The 21680-nt window shown below is 42.2% G+C and overlaps 5 protein-coding genes across 6 annotated transcripts; 4 read left to right on the forward strand and 1 right to left on the reverse strand.

The window, feature by feature from the left end:
- The first annotated feature begins 3 nt into the window (after positions 1-3).
- Nak (Numb-associated kinase) lies at positions 4-13093 on the forward strand. Its single transcript, XM_030383826.2, has 8 exons — positions 4-752; positions 3168-3301; positions 3360-3493; positions 3554-4106; positions 4166-4827; positions 5777-6072; positions 6290-6547; positions 9837-13093. Exons 1-8 carry the CDS (start codon positions 605-607, stop codon positions 12311-12313), a joined length of 4662 nt encoding a protein of 1553 aa, XP_030239686.2. The 5' UTR covers positions 4-604; the 3' UTR covers positions 12314-13093.
- A 709-nt stretch (positions 13094-13802) lies between these two features.
- On the forward strand, positions 13803-15433 carry Bhmt (Betaine-homocysteine S-methyltransferase). Its single transcript, XM_030383838.2, has 2 exons — positions 13803-14681; positions 14739-15433. Exons 1-2 carry the CDS (start codon positions 14007-14009, stop codon positions 15150-15152), a joined length of 1089 nt encoding a protein of 362 aa, XP_030239698.1. The 5' UTR covers positions 13803-14006; the 3' UTR covers positions 15153-15433.
- An 828-nt stretch (positions 15434-16261) lies between these two features.
- On the forward strand, positions 16262-18705 carry LOC108649769 (betaine-homocysteine S-methyltransferase). 2 transcript variants are annotated; one of them, XM_030383839.2, is made up of 4 exons: positions 16262-16484; positions 17410-17578; positions 17657-17836; positions 17896-18705. In XM_030383839.2, the coding sequence occupies exons 2-4, from the start codon at positions 17422-17424 to the stop codon at positions 18552-18554; spliced, it is 996 nt and encodes a 331-aa protein (XP_030239699.1). In that variant the 5' UTR covers positions 16262-16484; positions 17410-17421; the 3' UTR covers positions 18555-18705. The 2 variants fall into 2 exon arrangements, with proteins under 2 accessions (XP_030239699.1, XP_089113945.1); XM_089257819.1 differs by lacking the exon at positions 16262-16484 and adding an exon at positions 16986-17138.
- LOC115562393 (glutathione S-transferase C-terminal domain-containing protein homolog) lies at positions 18598-21649 on the reverse strand. The gene is made up of 2 exons (XM_030383833.2): positions 20727-21649; positions 18598-20670 (listed from the first exon to the last, which is right to left on the reverse strand). The coding sequence occupies exons 1-2, from the start codon at positions 21510-21512 to the stop codon at positions 19690-19692; spliced, it is 1767 nt and encodes a 588-aa protein (XP_030239693.1). The 5' UTR covers positions 21513-21649; the 3' UTR covers positions 18598-19689.
- Nedd8 (Nedd8 ubiquitin like modifier) lies at positions 18722-19552 on the forward strand. The gene is made up of 3 exons (XM_030383842.2): positions 18722-18968; positions 19118-19248; positions 19310-19552. Exons 1-3 carry the CDS (start codon positions 18951-18953, stop codon positions 19410-19412), a joined length of 252 nt encoding a protein of 83 aa, XP_030239702.1. The 5' UTR covers positions 18722-18950; the 3' UTR covers positions 19413-19552.
- Positions 21650-21680: the final 31 nt, after the last annotated feature.

The following is a 21680-nucleotide window of genomic DNA, read 5'->3' on the forward strand; positions in this document are numbered from 1 at the left end:
TGCCCGATTGTCACACCAATTGCACAGCTCTAATTCGTTTTATCGGCTGGCAACCTTGCACAGTTAGTGAAATCCAATTTAATTGCAGCTAAAATTCGTTCGCTTTTTTTGTGTGCTGCAAATATTGTAAATAGTTATTCCGCGATCTGTGTATATAGACAAACAATAATGTGCTACTTCAATAAATAGTAAATAATACCAAATATCATTGATTTCGTGAAGCAATAGCTTGTCGTAAAATTCGTACGTGTAAATCAGGAAAATCGAACAACTTTCTTTTTCTATAGTGTGAGTGCGTGTGCCTGTGTGTGTAAAGTGTGCGAGAGCTACTGTGTGTGTGTGTGTGTATGTGTGCGTGCATGTGTATCGCTGCCATGCAAATGCGAAAAAGCGCAGCGTAAATTACAAAACTACGCAACAACAAAAGTTAATTAAACTAGAAAAAACCGAGTTAATTATACAGCTAGCGGGAAGCAACACACGCCCATCGTTGTCGAACGCCCACGCGATTAAAACACACACATTCACCTGCCGACGTCGACGTTGACGGCGCCGTCGCTGCTGCTGCAGCAGTAAACAACAGCAACTAAAATAGAACATAAAAATGAAGAAAATCCTGTCGAAGTTCGACAGAAATGAGAAATTGGAAAACTCGCACAACAGCTCCTCATCCAAGGAGACTAACAGTTTCGTCGGCAAGGTCTTCACTGTCGGACGCGTCACGGTCACCGTGGAGGATGTCTTGGCCGAAGGTGAGTACGAGTGCGAGGGGGAAAGTGAGCTGCTTATCAGATTTAAATATGTATGTATGTTTTATGAATGCGAGTGTGTACGTATGTGCGTAGGGTATTACACCACCAGACATTACCACCAGATTTAAATTGTGTTAGCCAGATTAGATAAAAATTGTGAAATATACATACATACATATATGCATATGTACATACACTTGAATATGCTAGTGTGTTCTACTTTTTTAATGTGGGGCGTAAACAGCTGCATCTCCCGCTTTGGCAATTTGTCGGCGCCACTTGTCGCGTGCTGCGCGACTGGGCACAAAGAAATTGTCGATTCCGTTTTCTACTATACAAATTAATAGAAATTCAATCAATTATACACATTAATCAAGCCAATAAAGCAAGCATTTTATACATATACATATATTTTGCTATTTCTCTTTTCTGTACGCTTGCAAACAAAGCTCTGGCAATAGTTGTCATCCGCAAAAGGCAGAGTTCAACCGCAATGCTGTTGCTCTAGCCTTTTTATAGCTAAAAATATATGAGATGTGAAAGAAGAGAAATTTGTTTGAACTTGGTTAGTTGAGTTCTTTGGGATTCTCAGTTGAAACTCTTAATATTTAATAAATAAAAAAACAGTCATTTTATTTCTTTGAACATTCTTATAGACAGCTAGCTATACATATTTTACATAAATACAGCTGTTTTTAGCTTTCGCCCGCCAGCCGCACACACTGCCACAGCCCAAGGCAAGTTGCAGAGATTGCCAATGTCCTTGAATTGAAGTGAATAATATCCTGCACTGCAAAATGCCCCCTCAATCGTCGAGTGCTTGGCAAATACCAGCTACTATTTTCAACAGATGCTCAACATTTTATTTGCATTTATTATTGTCCTATTGGTCTTGTGTATGTATGTATTCATTGATATGTGTGCGTACGTAAGGCCCGTTCTTCCACCTTTTACTTGGCTACAGTTATTGATATATTTGTGCTTCATTTTCATTTTTAGCTATTTTTGCAACTTGGCAAGCAATGTTCTTATTGCTATTGACTATAGAATGTCGGCGTCAGCTGTTGTTGTTGTTGCTGTTGCTGTCATTTGACTTGACTGTTAATTGACCAGTGTTGCCAGCACGTTAAGAAACAAAACCCCATTGCATGACTAAGTGCGCAAGCAAATGCCAAAACATAAGGAGTTAGCCACGCTTGCTTACCGCTATCTTTCTTAGTCATTATTTTGGGCAGTTTCTTATTCGACTTTTCATTGACGTCACAAATTGCAATTGCAACTGTGCATTGTTTTTGTTGGCTTTTGATATGTATACGCTGCCAACCTTCAGCATTGATTAACATTTGACTTTATAATTTCACAAACGCCAACTAAAAAGTCGAACACAAATCAAGCACTGCTACAGTTACAATTACAATCATACACACATATATATACATATATGTATATGTACAAACACGCATGCTTGTCGCATTTGTTGTTGTTTGTGGGTTCCCTAAATGATTTGTATGAGTGTATGTTTTATTATTCTTGTCATTGTTGCTGCTACTGTTGTTGTTATTATTATTATTGTTGTTGTACGTGACCTTCAGTAGCTTTGTACAAATGTATACATGTACCTATTATGTTAATTTTGTATGTATGTATATTACGTCGCCTTTTATCGTTCATTGGAGTGGCAGCAGAGTAAGGAAGGGTGAAACTACTTGGTCGGTCGGGCTGAGGTTGGGGGTATAGAGCCAGAGGTACATGTTAACATTAACGCCGTTTGTTGTGCTTGAATGAAATATCCATACACTATATAGCTGGCATAGCTAGAATAGAAGTAGATAAGGCTTGATTGGTTTCAATTTGAAATATACAAATGAATTCACGTTCAAAAGTATTAAGTAAAAATACTTTGAATACTTTTACAAAAGATAACTGTCCTAATGCTTAACAGACGTAAGTAAATAAAAAGTTAATAACATTTTAAATTTATGGAATATTGTTCATATAAGTTGGTATAGATATTTACTATCAGCATAAAATATTGTGCTAAATTCCCTGTTATTGATATATAGAGATAAAATAGCTTCCATTTCTTTAAGTAGTCTGTTATTGGTGCAGATATTTGATGTTAACTATTGTTAACATGAAATTTATTGTTATTGGTATAATTACATATCCAACTGATCCTCTTCTTGCTTCATTAACTTTTAGATATTGGTTTTGTTATTCTTTTCGACTATTCAAAACTATTCTTGAATAGTCTAACAACTTAAGAATCATACTCCACAGTGTTATAGTATACAAACATTGGCTGCCTGTTGGCCTTCAGTTGATGTTGTTTTTGCCAGCTGTAGACAGTCTAGACTTCACAATCGATTTAAATCTATAAGGATGACTAATAACGAATGAATTCCCTTATTGCAGGCGGCTTTGCCATGGTATTTCTGGCACGTGGCAATGGCGGAGGCAGTGCATCAGCCACCAAATACGCACTCAAACGAATGTACGTCAATAATGAGCACGATCTGAATGTGGCCAAGCGTGAAATACAAATTGCCGTAAGTGATAATACATAAAATATATGAACATTTGCTAAAACCTTTAATTCCATTGCAGAGCAATTTGAGTGGACACAAAAATATCATCGGTTATGTGGACTCGAGCATTACGTCAACTGGAAACGGAGTGTGCGAAGTGCTGCTACTGATGCCATACTGCAAGCATCACATGCTGGCCATGATGAATGCGAGGTATGTGAAAATTTATATGCAAAATATTCGTGTATCTATAGAGTATTTATTTGATTGCAGATTGCACGTTGGCTTCACCGAGCAGGAAGTGTTAACCATCTTCTGTGATATTGCCGAGGCCGTCTCACGTTTGCATTACTGCCAAACGCCCATTATTCATCGGGATCTGAAGGTCGAGAATATATTGCAAACGGATGCTGGAAATTTCGTACTCTGTGACTTTGGCTCGGCCACGGCCAAAACTCTGAATCCTCAGCAGCATGGCGTCAGTGTGGTCGAGGAGGAGATACAGAAGTATACAACGCTATCGTATCGTGCACCCGAAATGATTGACCTTTACAGTGGGAAGAGTATTACAACTAAAGCGGATATTTGGGCTCTGGGCTGTATGCTCTACAAGCTATGCTTCTTTACCCTGCCCTTTGGCGAGAGCACGCTGGCCATACAGAATGGACAATTCGCCATACCAGATAACTCCAAATACTCTCGTGGCATACATCAATTGATTAAGTATATGCTCGATACGGACATGGAACGGCGTCCAAACATTTGGCAGGTGTGCGAAGTGGCATTCCGGCTGGCGGGTAAAGATAATCCCGTGCAGAATTTGCATGTAAGTTCAGTTTAACCAATAGAGGAGGATTAAAATGTTAATGGGATTTTGTTTTGCAGAAATCCACTATGCCCAATTTTGACCAGCTGTTGGTGCCTCCGTTTGAGTCGGAGGCAAAGCGCATTAGTGCCGCAGCCAAGGCAGCTAAGCCGCAGCAGAACGTATCTATAGTGGAAGCTGGCACCAGTGTGGCGCCACGTTCGCGACCCAAAGGCTCCAGTTCAGTGCATGGCCAGAATGCATTGGGTCTGGGTCTACCGCCCAGTCCACTGCCACGTCAGAATATAACATCGCCGCAGCCACAGGCCGTGGTCGAGCAATTCCAGGCAAACTTTCCAGCAATGCCAGCAGTAGCCCCCACACCAGCACCAGCAACAACTGCACCACCACCAGCACCAACTGTGCCGGCAACAGCAGTGACAGCAGCAACTGGAGTGGCTCCCACAGCTGTGAACAACCTGTTCGAGTCGAGCGTCTATCCGGATCCCTTCAATGAGGCAGCAGTCGCACCCGTTGCAACTGCCGGAACTGCGCCATCAGCAACAACTACAGCAGCAACAGTTGTTGCCAGCGATGCCACCAGTGAATTGCCAGAGACATCAATCAATGAATTAGGCGCTGCCGGCACTGTCGGCACGCCCACCAAGCACATGCTCACACCGCCCAAATCGAGCGGCGCCGGACATCGCAGGAATGTCAGCGACACCTCGGCCTTCAATAAGTAAGTGCTCCATGAATATTAGCCACATCTGGTTGTCTCTATTTGTGTGTGTGTGTCTGCTCTTCTCTTGCCTTCACTCTCAACGCCCACGTCTTTACTTGTGTTTTCTCATTACACTCCTAAGAGCGACAAATGACGACGTTGAACAGCCACAGAGTCAATAAAAAACATAAGATATCATGTGTTCCCTTTGGCTCCGCATGAAAAATGCGCACAAATTTTATTACACACATTTCGCAATATTTATTTCCCCATAACTTTTGTGTTTTATTGCTTATTACATTCAAGCCTTAAACATGGGTTTCAAATATGTGCAAAATTATACAGTTATGTCTATATATATATTTATACATATATAGCTATGGTCAAGACTGTTCATTTTAGATATACAACTCGTTAGAGGATTAAATTGATGATCCCAATTAAAGTGAGAGCCATAGTCATATATCCAATTGTAATTTTCTAATTTTATATATACGACAAATCGATAATTATTAGAAGTGAACAGCAGATATCGAAATACGCTTTATTCATTATAGAGCCCTAATATATTTTTCAGTAAACTTATATCTCTTAGATCGATTGGTGTAATATTATACAACTATCGCTCAAATGAAGTTGATAACTAAACGCTTAATTAAATCTTAAAGTAACTTTCATTTAAATAAATTAACTCAATTACATTTTGCTACTGCACTAAACAAATTCATGAAAATTAATCATTTTTTAATACTTTTTTAAAGAAAAAATAATTTTTCCTCACAAAGGTTCACAATTATGTTATCCCTCTTGAAATGGTTGCCAATTGAGGGCATCTCTTAATCTAATCTCTATCCATGTAATTGATTTGGTACGCTTTGCTATCTCTTCCTCCCCGCTCATCTGTCACCTGATGCTCATTTCCATTTCCGTGCACTCATAATTGCATTATTTTGTTGCGCCGCCGCAGAACCTTTGCCAATGAGACGAGCCAGTTCCTGGCGCCATATAACAACAACATTGCCATGTGCGGAGATGGACCGCCGAATGCTGCATTGGCCAGCGCTGCCTCGAATCCGGGCATCTATGCCAGCAGCAATGCCACGGTCACATCCCTGTCCAGCAACGAGCTGGCGCGCCAGACCATGGACAAGCGTGTGGAGGCCTGGAATCCGTTCGAGGAGGAGCAGCCGTTCAGCCAAATGACCGAGGATCACATTTTTGAAGCCGAGTTCGATAAGATACGACAGCGTGGCAGTCAAGGCAGTGAGTAAATAATGACCTGAAGCTATAACAGTATAGAAATAAGTTTTCGCAACAATTTCTCAATCAATTTTTGAAGAGAATGAGACTTAAGCCTAACTTAGTAAAGTAATGAATCAATCAGGCAATGTGATTCAACGAATTCTTGAAAAGCCTTAAGCTTAGATCATGTAGTACTCAATCAATCAATCACAAACTCATGAGCTTTCATTTCCCACAGGTATAACAGCGAAATCTGCATCCACAACGTCAACGCTAACGCCCACTGAACAGAATGTGGCTTCTGTGCCAGCAGCTGGAGCAAACGCAACGGCTACGGCAACGGCGGCCTTGGCAGCTCCTCCTCCTCCGGCTCCAATCGGCGCGGCTGTGTCGCCCAATCCGACAGCTGCACTGGCTGAGGATCCGTTCGGCTCGGCGCCGTTCAGTTTGCCGCCCGGTCTGCGCGAGAAGGCGAGCTCGTTGCGCAAAACTGGAGGTAAAGCATGAAATTTGTAAAATTCTTATTGTTGCCAAGCCAGAAATACGTTTAGTTTCTCGATTGTTGCTTTTGTTGCTCTCAATCTCTCTCGATCTAGAAAGTGAAAATGAATTGAACGTAGACGTAGTCTAAAATACCCATCCACAATAGAGTAACAACAGCTACAACAGCCACAGCAGCAACAACAACTTCAACAACTGCAGCAGCAGCAACAACAGCAGCCAAAGCAACAGCAACAACATCTACAACAACAATTGACGGCCAGTAAAAAAGAAAAGAAAGAAAGGATTTTCATGAGAGAGAAAGAAATTGTCATAGTAAAGACAAACAGAAAGTGAGCGATTGGCTTGAGACAGAAAGAAAGAGAGCGAGAGAGAGAGAGAGAATGAGAGTGGGTGTAGGTGTGTGAGAGAAGTGGGGAAGTAGTAGTTTGCTTCGGAGTGCCATAGTTCGACCGACGATCCTCATGTTGCGATCCTGTCAAAGCTTACTTAAAAACTATTCTATAAAATCTGTATATGCATATATTTATATACATATGTATATCAATAATTTGTTTGTAAATATTCGAAATGCACAATTACTAACCAAACAAAATTTGGCACATTTGTTGTATATAGTATACTCAATTATACATACGTATATACAATATATATTTTCTAGTATGTTGCAACAACAATTTGACAAACAGACAGAGCCGAGTTGATCAACCACTTTGTCTTTAACTATAACCTTAATCTTAACTTCAACTCCAATCTAAGCGCTTCTAACAAACTCAAATATTTGGTGCTGGTTCTATGCTAGAGAAACAATTATTAACTTAGTAACAGTAACCGTAGCAAAAACTGTAACAGTAACAGTAACAGTAATTTTAACAGTAACTGTAATTAGTGGTTGTGGTTTTGTTTAACCAAAAACAATATTCAACAATTTCAATTGTAATTATGTATTTTAACATTCAGACTATGTATGTATGTATATATATGTCAAAAGGCAGCTGTGTAGTGCAAATGTTAACTAACAGTGCAGACAAGTGTTTAGACACTAGCCAAACAAAAATTATTGTCAGCAAAGGCTATGCTAAACTGCATTAACGTAAACGTTGCTATGTCTGTTATGTTAAGTAACAGCGCAATTGCAGTTAAACTGATTCCTTAAACATTGAACAGTGCCCATAACAGTAATTTGCTATGCTTCCTTCAATCGGAGATCTGTTACACTTAACATAAAAGCGAAATCAATTGTTATTGGCAGCAAATGTACTTCCCTATTGCCTTTCGACATATACTTCAGCCTTTTTGGGTCAACTTGATTGTACGTTACCATGCGCTCTATTTCTGTGTGTTTTTCTGTAAACTAAATTAAGGCCAATGAATATATCAAAGTATGATTAAAGCAAAAATTAAAAATTAATAATAAAATGTGTTTTAAAGCAATAATTTGCTGCATATCATCAAATTCGACAACCATTTACTAAGCTAATTTAAATATATATTGAAGTCGTGCAATTCTAAACATTTTATGCTAAATTATAAAAGATTACAAATTAGGCAAATTGAAAATTTATTTTAATTAATTTCATAAACATTTTTATTTTATGCTTTCCCAACTTTGCAAAGTTCGCGTTAAACTGCGTTCGCTGCGGATGTGGCGGCAATTGAGCAAATGAAATGCAATGCCACAAAATTGTTAATAATATAATTCAATAAATGTCCAATCAATGCTAGACAATATATATCTATATATATTTGCATAATGTCCAAGAGGTAAAGAGAGATCATTCGTTCCTGGAAAAAAAAAACGATCACAAAATACAAATATTGTTTAATTAGATGTTCAAGTGAAACCTGTTAATACTTGTATATAAAATTATGAAACAAAAAGAAAACTAAACTATTCGAACTTAAAGTATTATTCCAAAGAGTAAATATATAGTTTTTAAAATCAATGAACCATATATATATGTACATACTATATGTATATATATATATAAAATATGAACAAATATGAAGCGCAATGAAAAGCAACACAAAAAGTCAGGTAAAGATAGAAACGTAAAGCAGCAAATGCAACTTACAATTGACAGATATATATACACACGCAAATATATCAAAACCAAAATATATATTTATATATAAACAAATGTTGAATGCAGAAGAAATTGTATAAGCGTTAAGCAGCAAAAAGTTACAAACGATTTAAAATGCAATAAACCAAAAGAAAAATCAAATGCAAACAAATTTAATTAGCCTAACTTAAGCCGCGTGCACTACAGTGAATGCTCGATAGTATTAATAGAACTGAAAAGTTCTCCTTGCGAGCATTCACTGTACTTGAAATAAAATGGGATTTATCAATAACTATTTACTAACACCAAACGGCTATGCACAGGACAACATTAACTAAAATATTAAAAAAAAAAAACTATTTTAAGTTTATTATAATTTAAGAAAGCATTAAAACACTAGATCCGTCAAATGATGCAAGACATTTGTGAATACAAGACTTGTATTGTTTGAAAATATTTCCATAATTAATTTCATTCTATTCAATTCTTTTTTACAGTACTTGTGAGTACTTTGTGGTAAGGCTCTACTGTGTAATAAGAGTCACTAGATATAGACATACTCATCTGTCTGAATGTTAACTAAATCAATATGATATGGAATATAGACACATAGAATTAGTTAACCCTCAATAGATTCCTTAAACTGTTAACACAATCTTCCAAACGAAAACTTATTTGATAGAATCGAAAAAATATATCAATATAACAAGTCTTTGAATGAAATGTAAATTATGCATGAGACTATTCAGCCTTTATATAAATTGAATTCCAGATCTTTGATCCAACAAACCCAACACAGCCTGCAGTACGGCTAGCATAGATAACTGACATAATCCTTTATGTAAATGGAATTGCAGATCTTTGATCTTCAGTCAAATTAGTTATATCGTCCTGTGCATAGGCCACTTGAAGAAATGTATTCATAGATCATCGTTTAACTCACAGCTCCCAGGATGGCATCAAGGACGTCATATCTAACTAACCAACACACACACACACACAAATACACACCTACATGTACATGTACAGATGCACAGCTCATGATACTCAGACACAGCTCTACAGAATGTCTATATAGCATTATACATACATACATATAATAAGCATATGATCGTGTAATCCTAATCCCGGACAGAACTGTCCAACTGTCAGCCATGTCGCACTCGAACCAGTCCGTAAACTCATAAACTGCATAAAAGTACTTGATCTCATTCACAGCCAAATTCATTGTGAGCTGCTCGTCGGGCAGCGGCGGCACGCCCAGCATCCCAACAGCAGGGAATGCCATCTCATCCAGTTCATCCAAATGGCTGCTGTCCCCGACACTGGAGGAGGACAAAACGTCGCTGATAAGTCGCCTGAAAACGGACTCCGATGGCGCTGGCCTCGGGCTGCAGAGTGAGAGCGGCTCTGTGGGCACGGGATTCGTGAAGCTGCCGCTGGAGGATCGCAACAAGTATGAGAAGCTGCGCAGCAACGATCAGCCCACATCCGATGACTCCGACTCGGAGTTCTTTCAGCAGGACAGCGACGATGGCGGCGGCGGTGGCATCGGCGTCGGTGTTGTCGTTGGCGGCGGCAGCGCCAAAAAGGCGGCCATCTTCAAGCAGATCGTGACGAACAACATACCCGAGACCATACACAAGATCCAACAGGTGGCCTACCAGAAGGTGGACAAGACGACGCACCTGCCCATTGTGAAGAAACTGCGCCAGACGGCGACCACAAAGCGACCCTCATCGTCGGCACAGCAGGCGGCCCAGCAGCTGAACCTAATGGCCGCCGCCGTGGCTGCCCAGGCAGCTCAGCAAGCGGCCCAAACGGCAGCGGCGGCGGCCAATGGGGAATCGGACGATGATGCCGATTCCATTGGCTCGGCCAGCGATTTGCGTGCCGAGGATGATGATCTATTTGATGAGAATCCGCGCGCCACCCAGGCCAAGCCACGGCGCGTGGTGCCCCTGGACATGGACGGGATCAGCGAGAGCGTCAAGACCTGCAGCAGTTCGGCCTATCATGCCGAATGCGAGAGCGTCACCACGCACGAGGATGATGTGCGCAGTCGAGTCGTGGTCAAGGTGCGCATGCGTAAAAAGGATCGCTGCGCAGCGGTGGCAGCGGCCAGCGGAGACGCCAATCCGGGCTGTGTGGGCAGTGGTGCCGGCAACGAGGAGCTGAGTCCCACGTCCAGCGATCTGCTGCACAAGTTTGGCGATCGTCCGCTGCTGCTGGACGATGAGTTGGACTATGGTTCGGCGGAGAGCAAGAGCAGCAACGAATCCTCAGCACCAGCGGCCAGCGAACCAGCTGAGCCCGAAGAGCTGGACGTGTTTGCCATGGCGCCCTTCAAGCTGCCCGTTGGCAAGCCGCTCAAGCGTGTGGCCAAGCCCAAGCAGCCGCGTCCGCGACCCAGCGAACCGGAAATGTGGACATCGACGCCGGTCAAGGGCGCGCCCGAGACGCCAACCAGCCAGGCGGCAAACTTTGCCAACTTCCCAGCACAGCAGGAGCAACTGCAGCAGGAGCAGCAGCAGCAGCTGCAGCTGCAGCAACCGCAACTCGATGAGTTCAATGAGCCCATTTTCAATCCGTTTATCGAGCAGCCCATTAACAAGGAGAAGCAGCAGCAGCAGCAGCAGCAACTGGACGATGGCGAGCAACGTGATCTCTTTGGCTCGGAGCCATTTCCACAGGTAATACGCAAATGTGTTGTCGTTACGCCCGATCCAGCCCAGCTCCACTATCCCAACCACAACAACAATAGCAACAACAACAACAATGTGATTAAAATGAATGCTGTTGCACCTGTTGTCACGATCAATCATTCGATAATAATTAATAAAACGCCCGAACCGTTGACCAACCACCAACCGAACAAGAGCTCCAGCAGTGTCTATGTGAACGCGATCAGCTCCTGTTCCTTGCCAGCTCCAGGTCCAGGTCCAGTTCCAGTACCCAGCACACAGTTGCCTGCAATCACAATCGCCATTGCAGCTGCAGCTGTAGCTCCAGCTCCAGCTCCATCTGCAGCTTCAGCTTCAATACCACCAGCACCACCAATACAGCCCGCACCACACTTGCAGCCACTGCTGCCCATAGCCGATAATGGTTTTGTGCAAATCTCTCAAGAACGCTGCTCGGACTATACGCCCGACGACGAGGAGGAGCCCGTGGTGCTGCGCTCTGCCCACTTGGTGGCAGATAACGATGCGCCAGCAGCGGCATCGGCAGCAGCTGCGACGGCATCAGCCGCCGCCTCCATCACTGTTAAAGCCAAGAAGGAAAAGTCCCATTTGGCTGTGAGAGCTCTGCCGGCCAAGCTCACCCAAAAGGTCAAGGGACATGCCTATAAAAAGGTCAGCGCTGGCGCTCTCGGCTCCACCTCGTCCCTCAGCTCGGGCAGCAAACAGAAGCATCAGCGACTCCAATACCAATCCCATGACGATGATGACGATATCAATGTAGTCGGCGGCTTGGCTCAGGACGAGAATCGCAGCAACTTTCAGTCGAATACCATTCAGAACTCCGCCAAGACTGGCTTCAGCAATATGAGCTTCGAGGACTTTCCATCCGATCAGGAGATCGATCGCATGTCCAAGACGATACCGTTCGAGGTGGTGCGCAAGGAGAAGATGCTGCTCGAGGCCGAAAAGAAATTTGGCTCGCTAAAGCGACGCAACAATTTGTTCTCCTAAAACCGTTAACCGTTTACAGTTGCGTCTGTGCTTATCGGCACACTGTTATCAGCGCAAGTGGAAAATTCCTAAACAAACAAAAACAGAGTAGAGACTGAGACAATGTTTCAAAAAATTGGTTAGATGAAAGGCTGCTGCTTTTCTCTCAGTGTGCGTATTTACTCTATTTTATATTTTTATTTAATTGTTTTATTTGTTATGCGTTTCTTTTATACTTTTTATTAGCAGCTGCCACAGTTACAAAAACAAACACACACACACACCACACACACAATGAACTTCCAAGCACATAGAAATATATAAATATATATTGTAGACGATTTAACGTTCAAGCGCAGATCATGTATTTTTTGAGAATAGTATTTCTCTGGCTTTTTTTAACCCAGAGCTTAAAAACCCAATAAGAGAAGCAAAAGAATAGCAGCTCATCTATATCTATATGGCAAAAGATATATATACATATAACTAATAACTGTTATTTAGTGAAAACAATAAAAAAAAGAAACTGTAAATTAGTTGTAGCACATTTGTTCGATCGACCAGAAGAGATGTTGCTTTATGCATTATATAGAATTTATACGATTGCGTAAGTTTACCAAAGTTACAATTATTTGTTTATGGCATTTTCCCTTTGATTTGCATTGTCAAATTAACACTATTATTTATTTATATATATTATATTATCTATACATACATACATATATATAATCTTTATATACATATATATACAAAACATCAATGTGATTATCATACCCCCTAACACGCTAACAATATGAATGAAAGAAAGATCAATTTAAAAAAAAAATCAATTAATTTACTAACAATGAAATTCGTACTCAATTTGTTTATGAATGAATATGTATTCTTATCGACTATATATAAATTATCTATATATATATCTTTATATATATATATATATATTATTATCGGCGAATAAACTTGTTTCACCACAAATAAAAAGGGTATACGCTGTGTGTCTTATTTGGGCAGCCAATGTGCATCGGGTTGATGGTAACATTTTTTCGCACGCCACTGTAAGCATGCAATAGAAATATCAAATTATAAATGTGTCAATAATATAATTAATCTATATAGTTGTATTTATTTGTTGCGGAATAACGCCTCTACGCTCACTCGATACACTCATATCAATAACAAACGTAGAAAAATAATCAGAAACTGTAAGAGAACTGCTTACTGTGCCTTTTATTTGAGCGGCCACTGTGCCTATTGTAAACAGTGCTCATCTAAGAAATAGTCAGCTGTGCGAATGAGAAAAAGGAATAATATTAGACAAGCTCAGTAATGTTTTAGAGTAAAACTGTACCCCTTTCTGATTGCCACAGCTCATGACCAATAGCAGTAGCATTTTTCTGGACGCCACTGTACCCACTTAAGTCCACAGCAACAACAAATGTAAACAATAAACAGCTGTTTGCGAATGCGAAAGTGAAAAAATGTGAATAAGAGATGTGTAAGAAGGAAAAGTTGCCAGACACGATAAAATATTGTACAAAAAAAGTGAGCGACGAACAAAACAACAAAACGGAAATCAAGTTATCAGCAAAATTCTTAATAATCACGTACATTCGTAGGCAAAAACCGTGGCTAAATCCATAAACGCCGCAATTTTAAATCGCGTTAAATAACCCTAGATATACATACACACAGCCATATAAATTTGCTTTACCGTATGCAGTCGCAGCTGTCACGTAGCACCAACCGGAGCAAAATGGTGCCCGAGTTCACCGGCAATTGGCATCAGCATAGGGAAAAGCCACGCATCCTGGTCAAATGTGGCGGCTTCTCCAGCCAACTGGCACGTAATGTTAACGAGAAGGTCGACGGCGATCCATTGTGGGGTTCCCGATTCGATGCCACCCAGCCGGATGCCGTGATAAAAACCCACTTGGATTTTCTACGCAAGGGCGCGGACATCATACTGACCAATACGTATCAGTCGAGCGTGGAGGGCTTCATGAAGCATCTGGGCAAAACGCGCGAGGAGAGCATTGCGCTGATTGCTAAGAGCGTAGAGCTGGCGCGTCAAGCCAGGACGCTGTACCTGACCGAAGTAGCAGAAAATAACGGGGATATTGCCCCCGACATGCCATTGATTCTGGCGTCGATCGGGCCGTATGGTGCCCATTTGCACGATGGCTCCGAGTATACGGGCAGCTATGCCAATCTGGTCAACTTTAGCCAGCTCCAGAAATGGCACAAACCCCGGATTGACACCTGCTTGGCTGCAGGCATCGACGGGCTCGCTGTGGAGACGCTGCCCTGCCAGCTGGAGGCGCTGGCTGTCACAGATCTCATACTGACTCGCTATGCCACTCCTCGCTTCTGGGTGTCGTTTCAGTGCAAGGTGAAGATTAATTTGATAGCTTCAGCTAACTGTTTTTAATTTTTAATTGATTGGCAGGATTCGTCTAGTCTGGCGCATGGCGAGTCGTTCGCCGAGGCCGCTCTAGCCGTGTGGAACATGGTTGTGAAGTATAGGGCGAAGTCGCGCCTCATAGGCATCGGCGTGAATTGTGTGAATCCCAACCATGTGTCGCCTCTATTGAAATCTCTGCTGGCCAAGCTGCTCGACGGCGATACAGTTCCGCTCGTCGTCTACAGCAATCGCGGCGAGATCTACGACAGTGATCGTGGCGAGTGGACAGGCACTGGACTGAATGTGGCTTCATTTGTGCCCGAGTGGCTACGCTTGGGCGTACGCATCATTGGCGGTTGCTGTCGCGTCTATCCGGATGACATACAGGAGATACGGCAAACTATTGAAGACATCGCTCAGCAGCCGAATTCGCCAATACAAACATCGTTAGTTATATAGTCACTATCACTGCCGTGTCCGTCTCCGTCTGCCTGTCTGTGTGTGTGTGTGTGTGCGCGTTTTTTATTTCCATTCACTTTTCGGCCTAGACCCATATACATATGTATATGCACATATATACATACATATGTATATACATATATAAATTTATATATAGTTCATAAGTGTTTCTAACTGTACGAAATTGTTGCTAATTAGATAAGAACTAACAATTCGACAAATCAAGTGAATTGATGTCATTGAAATGTGCGAATTAGATTTTATTTTTATATATAAATATATATACATATATGTATATTATTCATTTATACATACGGTTCTACAAATGTGTATCAATGTCCAGAACAATACAATAAATCAACGCAGACCCAATCTTCTTGCAAAGTAAATGTGAATAGCTTCAAGCAGTAAAGAGCGATTGCTACTCGCCGATAGATGGCGCTGATGTGCTACTGCCAAGCACACAGCAGCCTTACCAGTTATACGAAACCTTTATCGTATTAAAATAGTCATGTATAGCTGCTATACTCACATCTCTGGAGTATTCTTTGTTATTCTGCCATATATAGCCATATCTGTAGAGCAATTCAGTTATGCGTATGCCACTTGTGTACCGTTTAAAGTACACTCGCCGATTGTCTGAGCCATAGTCTGCCATATGTCCGTCTGTCAGGTTCACACGAACAGGTCAAAGGCTATCAGACGGCGAAAATGTACAGCTTTAACCAATAACTGATTAAACAATTACAGTCAAATCAATACAGAACAGCGCCAACTAATTGCCGCAGCCGCTTCTCGCTTCAACTAGAAATTCCAAGTGGATAGTACTTATGTAGCATCCAATTGGCTGTGAATGCCCTCCGCTTGGTATTGCATCAGATATTTTAGCTCATTGGAGCAATGTGCCCCCGGCTGCGCATCTGTCCGTCCGTTTGGCTTGATTGTCTGCCTGGCAGCTGGACTCTACGCTGCTTATCACTAAGCCGGGCACTAGTTTGTTTTTGTTTGGCTTTGCATATATATATATATATATATATATATATATATTTTTGCTTTATTTTTGTTTTGTTTTAGCCGCTGATAAGAAGGAGGCACGCTATAAAAGCAACCAGACGGCATTGTAAACCACTTAAACGCGCCTAGAACGTTCACAGCACAGCATAGTTCATTAATATATAGACCAACGCACCGAGAGAGACAGAGAGACACATATGTATATCAGCTGCAGACTGAACGGAATTTAATAAAGCACAGCCACATTGTTGATCGCATCACAAGCAAATAGAAAACAACTATTTAATCAATTACAAGATCTATTTATAAGCCCTCAAGGTGAGTGTCAACGAAGCCATGCCTAGAGAGGAGAGCGTGTCGTGCGGAGCGTGAGTGAAACTTGGACGAATTTAAAATTGAGCTGAAGAGAAATTGGAGAGTTTTAAATTAATAGAGCTGAGGAGAAAATTTGTGTAAAGAGAAGAGGGAGGCAGAGAGAAAGTAAGGAAATATAAAATGTATATGAGGAAGCAAAGAACGAAGATAGAAGAAAACGGTGGCAAGCTTAAGGCAAATCTAGACAAGGCGAACAGGTGAGAGGAGAATAACAAAAGGAATTAGAAATACTAAAAAGAAATATCGAAGGAGAAGGTGAAGACTCTTTCTTCAAGACAATACAATTCAAGTAGAGTAGACAAGGAGCAAAATGAAAAGAATTAGAAAATAAGAGGAAAAGGCAGAACTTTCAGATGCAGGAAAGAATGCGTAACACCCAACACCAGAAGAAGAAATCAGTTTCAGATATAGGAAAAAGGCAAGGAAAACGTAAAGACCAAGACCTAAAACTACTTCGTGTCACGCATTAGACATGCATCTCTATTTCAATTACAAGATCTGCCATAATAGAGATCAATTGAGTGTGAAATGATCTCAAGTCTTTAAATTATATAGCTCAAGTTCAGTGAACTGCGGCACGGACAAGGCTATCGGGTGGTAAACAAACTCAACTACAATGTGTTTTCATTATTACGATTATTATATTAATCAGCGAGAAAAACAAACAACAGAAAGTCGTGCGCTTAGGCAGATGTCAAGGCTCACATTGGGTGCAAAGAAAGCTGTCCAGCCCAGCTGGTCGCTGCGCCATTGATAAGCGCAATTACAGCGATGTAATCAGTGCCTGGCAATACTATATAGATATGTGTATTCATGTAATTTAATATATAAACCAATACTCTTCATCTGCCCGCCTGTCGCACTCTAGCAACGGGTTATCATGGGTCTGACGCGAATACTGGTCAAAGATGGCGGCTTTGGCACACAGATGACTGTCCATGTGGGCAACTCTGTGGATGGCGATCCGCTGTGGAGTGCTCGCTTCAATGCCACCAATCCAACGGCTGTTATCAATACGCACTTGGACTTCCTGCAGAGTAAGTGTAAACAGCTCCAATTAGCAACAAACAATGTAATCAAATTGTAATCTTATTGCTGTATCTGCTCACCGATAGATGGCGCTGATCTGATATTGACAAACACGTATCAGACAAGCGTTGAGGGCTACATGGAGTATCTGGAACTGGATGAGCAGGAGAGCGTGGAGCTGATAAAAAATACGGTTCGATTGGCGCACATTGCCAAAGAGAAGTACCTGACGGAATGCTATGAGGCACAGTTGGCAGTACCTGAAGGTAGGCACTACTCTAGACCTTCCTTGTTGCTCTGTCTCTAAATCTCTTTTGCTCCGCAGGCTATCCGTTGATTATTGCCTCAATCGGGCCCTTCGGTGCACATCTGCACGATGGCTCCGAGTACACTGGCAGCTATGCGGACTATGTGCCAGCAAAAACCATTACGGACTGGCATCGCGTTCGCATTGAGGCGTGCCTGGAGGCGGGCGTGGATGCTTTGGCCATTGAAACGATACCCTGTCAAATGGAAGCGGAAGCGCTTGTCGAAATGCTGTGCGATGATTATCCCGACGTTAAGTTCTGGGTTGCCTTCCAGTGCAAGGATGAAAGTACTCTAGCTCATGGTGAGGATTTTGCAGATGCTGCGAATGCCATTTGGGATTTGCTAGCTGAACGTAAAGCCCTGGACAAATGCCTGGCGGTGGGTGTAAACTGTGTGCACCCTAAGTTTGTGACGCCCCTCTTTAAGAGTTTAAATGGTGAGCGCAGTCCCGATGAGCAGATTCCCCTGGTGGTCTATCCGAACAGCGGGGAGGTATACGATGTGACAACGGGTTGGCAGGGTCGTGAGCACTGTGTGCCGCTCGAGAATTACGTCCCAGAGTGGGCGCAGCTGGGTGCAAAAATCATTGGCGGCTGCTGCAGAACGTATGCCCGGGACATTCGACGCATAAGCGAGGCTGTCCACGACATAAACAAGCTGAAAAAATTAGTCTGAGATGAATATGAAGATCTCTGATGGGAACAAACTGCATTCGTTATAGGTATTGAAGTATATTTTTAGGTATTTAGTATGTAAATAAAAGATATGTCAAAATGTTCTAAATATTCTTGTCATACAAAAATAAACAAAACATTATTTCTGTAAATTTTGAATTGACATTACGTCAATCATGTAACGGCGCCGAAAATATCGAAATTAATCGAAAGCGTGTTCTATCGCCATTCAGCAGGGAGCTGTGTGTTTTCAGTGTACTTCACCAAGTTGGCAGCATCGCTTGAATGACATTCGCAAAATAACGCCGCGACCAGAACAAGCTTGCGAAAAATTGTAATAAAATTACTTATTTTAAATTAATTTTTACTTGCGCAAGCCACAACACACACTAATACAATGCTGATTAAAGTGAAGGTAAAGCTTGAAAGAAAATAAAATTATGAAATTAGAGTTGGTGAAAGATGAGTGCGCTAGCCATGCGTCAGCTTTGGCGGACAACAACAAAATTGAATAAAATAGTGTAAATTGCTAATTTTCTTTAATTTTCATACATTTTTAAATAGACACTGACAGGCAAGGAAATTGAGATTGACATTGAACCCACAGATAAGGTTGATCGCATCAAGGAGCGCGTCGAAGAAAAAGAAGGCATACCACCCCAACAACAACGTCTCATATTCTCCGGCAAACAAATGTGAGTCTGGCGAAAATCAAATTGAAATTAAAACTAACAACTTGTGATGTGTCTTTATTAGGAATGATGACAAAACGGCGGCGGACTATAAGGTGCAAGGCGGCTCAGTGTTACATCTGGTGCTGGCTTTGCGTGGCGGCAATCATATCTATCTAAAGAATTAGACTGGCGGCCGGCGTGTTGAACTCGTCTTAGTAAATTGGTAATTGGTGATCCATTTAAGTCATTTTCTACAAAGCCACTTTCATGTTACTCAAATAAAAGCCCTGAACGGCATTTACATATTTACGAAAACTAACCAAAATTATTGGCGGCTGTTTAGCTATCGAAGACGGATGAAAAGAGAGATAATTTTCTTCCGGAATCTGGAATCTATAGCAAAGTGTTTAAAGAATAGAAACAGTTATAAAAAAATACATAGGCATATATATTTTTTGAGCTCTATTTGCGTACATAACGTCCGACTAGCAAATGATTCTTTGGCGTGCACTGCTCCGGCTTGAGACGTGTGAGTATCACTTGGTAGCCGGCTTCCTCGGCCTGCAGCTTGCGATCCGTGTCAATGATGCACATGCAACGCATGCCCTGTAGCGTTGTCTCCGGCTTGCAGTTGCTGGTGCCCAGTTCGTGTGCTTGATCCGCCGTATGCGCTATATACAAATAGTCCTTCATATTGAGCACCTCCTTAAAGCGGGCGCTCAGTGGATAAGTGATGTGAGGCATGGGCTGCAGTGAGCCGTAGCAGCATGGACAGCAAACAAAGCCCGCATTCACGCGCTGGCACTGCTGCAGCACAATGTCCGTGGCTGTGCCGCAGGCATGCAACGAGGCGCCTATATCGAAGCGACCCATAAAATAATCAATATTGCACTGATAAAAGACACAGTTGTTCAGCTTCAGTTCGGCTGCACGCTTCTGGGCGTGCGCCAGCGAAAACGCCTTGTTCTCCAGTACAATGATGATGCACTGGGGCAGCTTTAAAGCGAGCAGTATAGCCAAGTGACCTGTGCCACTACAGAAGTCAACGATACGATCGCCAGGCTGGGCCAGGGAGACAACCGCATTAGCCATGTTCTCGAGTTGTTGGCGCTTACGCTCCAGACGCTCCGCTGGCAATGCTGAACTCTTGGCATGTGTAGGCTCAATGCACTGCCAGTCGATGAGCTGTTCCCCAAACGAATGCTCCGAGTCAATAGTGAATTGCAGCTCTAGTGATGATAGCTTGGATAATGCTGCCTCCACTTCGGACTGACTGGTATAAATGCGATTTCGTGGACGATAACGCTTGGGATCAGCCTTATAGAGGCTCATCTCCTCACAATCGGGTATGCAAAGTAACTGTGTATGCTCCGCTGGAGACACAAGAATGGGCACATACAGCTCGTGTAGGATGCGAGCACAGCTTGAGTCGAAGCTCTCAATCTGCAATATGATTGATGAGTATATAAATAAGTTAATATTCATTAAAGCGTACACACCTCGCTGAACCAGGTACTGATCAGTGGAAAATGCGGCAACATCTGTGCACAATGTTGGAAGACTAGACGCAGCAGCGGGTAGAGTATCAGATCAGCAATGGTAAAGCTAATCCCCTCGGCGAAACGATGCTCGATCAGCAGCTGTTCCTTCGGTATGCTGCATTCTATGAGCACACGCTCCTTGCGTTTCAGCGGGGTACCGTTCTCTGTTAGATTGGCCTGCTCTCTGGCCAATTTATAAATGTTATGCATTCGCACCGGTTGATTCATGTGCTGTTCAAAACGCACCACTTCGACAGGCACCTCACGCAACTGGAGCTCCCCGCTTTGCAACTGGCTGACCAGATTAACCACGTCTACCTCACAGAAACGTGTCCATATGGAGGCCTCCGCTGGTGCCAGAAGGCAGCTTCCCTTGAAGCCCAATAGTTGACGCATATGCTTGTTGGGTTGGCGTGCTACAATCTCTCGGCAAACGGCACATGTGCCTGCAATATAAATATTTCCATCCCGCTCATAGATGGGCAGACGCAGATCTCGGAGGGCGGGCAACGTGGCGGCATCGCGACATGTGATATGCTCATCGGTCAGTTCGCGTCTTAGCTGAGAGCTGCGCAAAGCAATTTTTCCAGCACCGATTTTGCTTGCAACAAAATTAACTTTAATATTTCGGGGCTCCTTGAGGTAGCGATAAGTGTAGAGCGCTAGGAACGAAGGCACGCTGGTATAAATCGTTGTTTCTGCATTCTGGGTGCTTAGCTCAATCTCCACATACAGTTGATCCATAGTTTAATTAATTAAATTAATCATTTAACTAAGGAGTATGAAATTCAAACAAAAAATCAGCCGAAACACAAAACCAACAAATAAAAATAAAATCAAAGTGCGTTTGAGGTTATGTGCAAAAATAAATAAAATCAGCTGTTTACTGCCAACAGGCGCAGGCAACAGCTA

The sequence above is a fragment of the Drosophila navojoa genome, chromosome 3, assembly GCF_054131105.1.
Source record: "Drosophila navojoa isolate 15081-1374.11 chromosome 3, UAZ_NAV_1.0, whole genome shotgun sequence".
Classification (NCBI taxonomy): domain Eukaryota; kingdom Metazoa; phylum Arthropoda; class Insecta; order Diptera; family Drosophilidae; genus Drosophila; species Drosophila navojoa.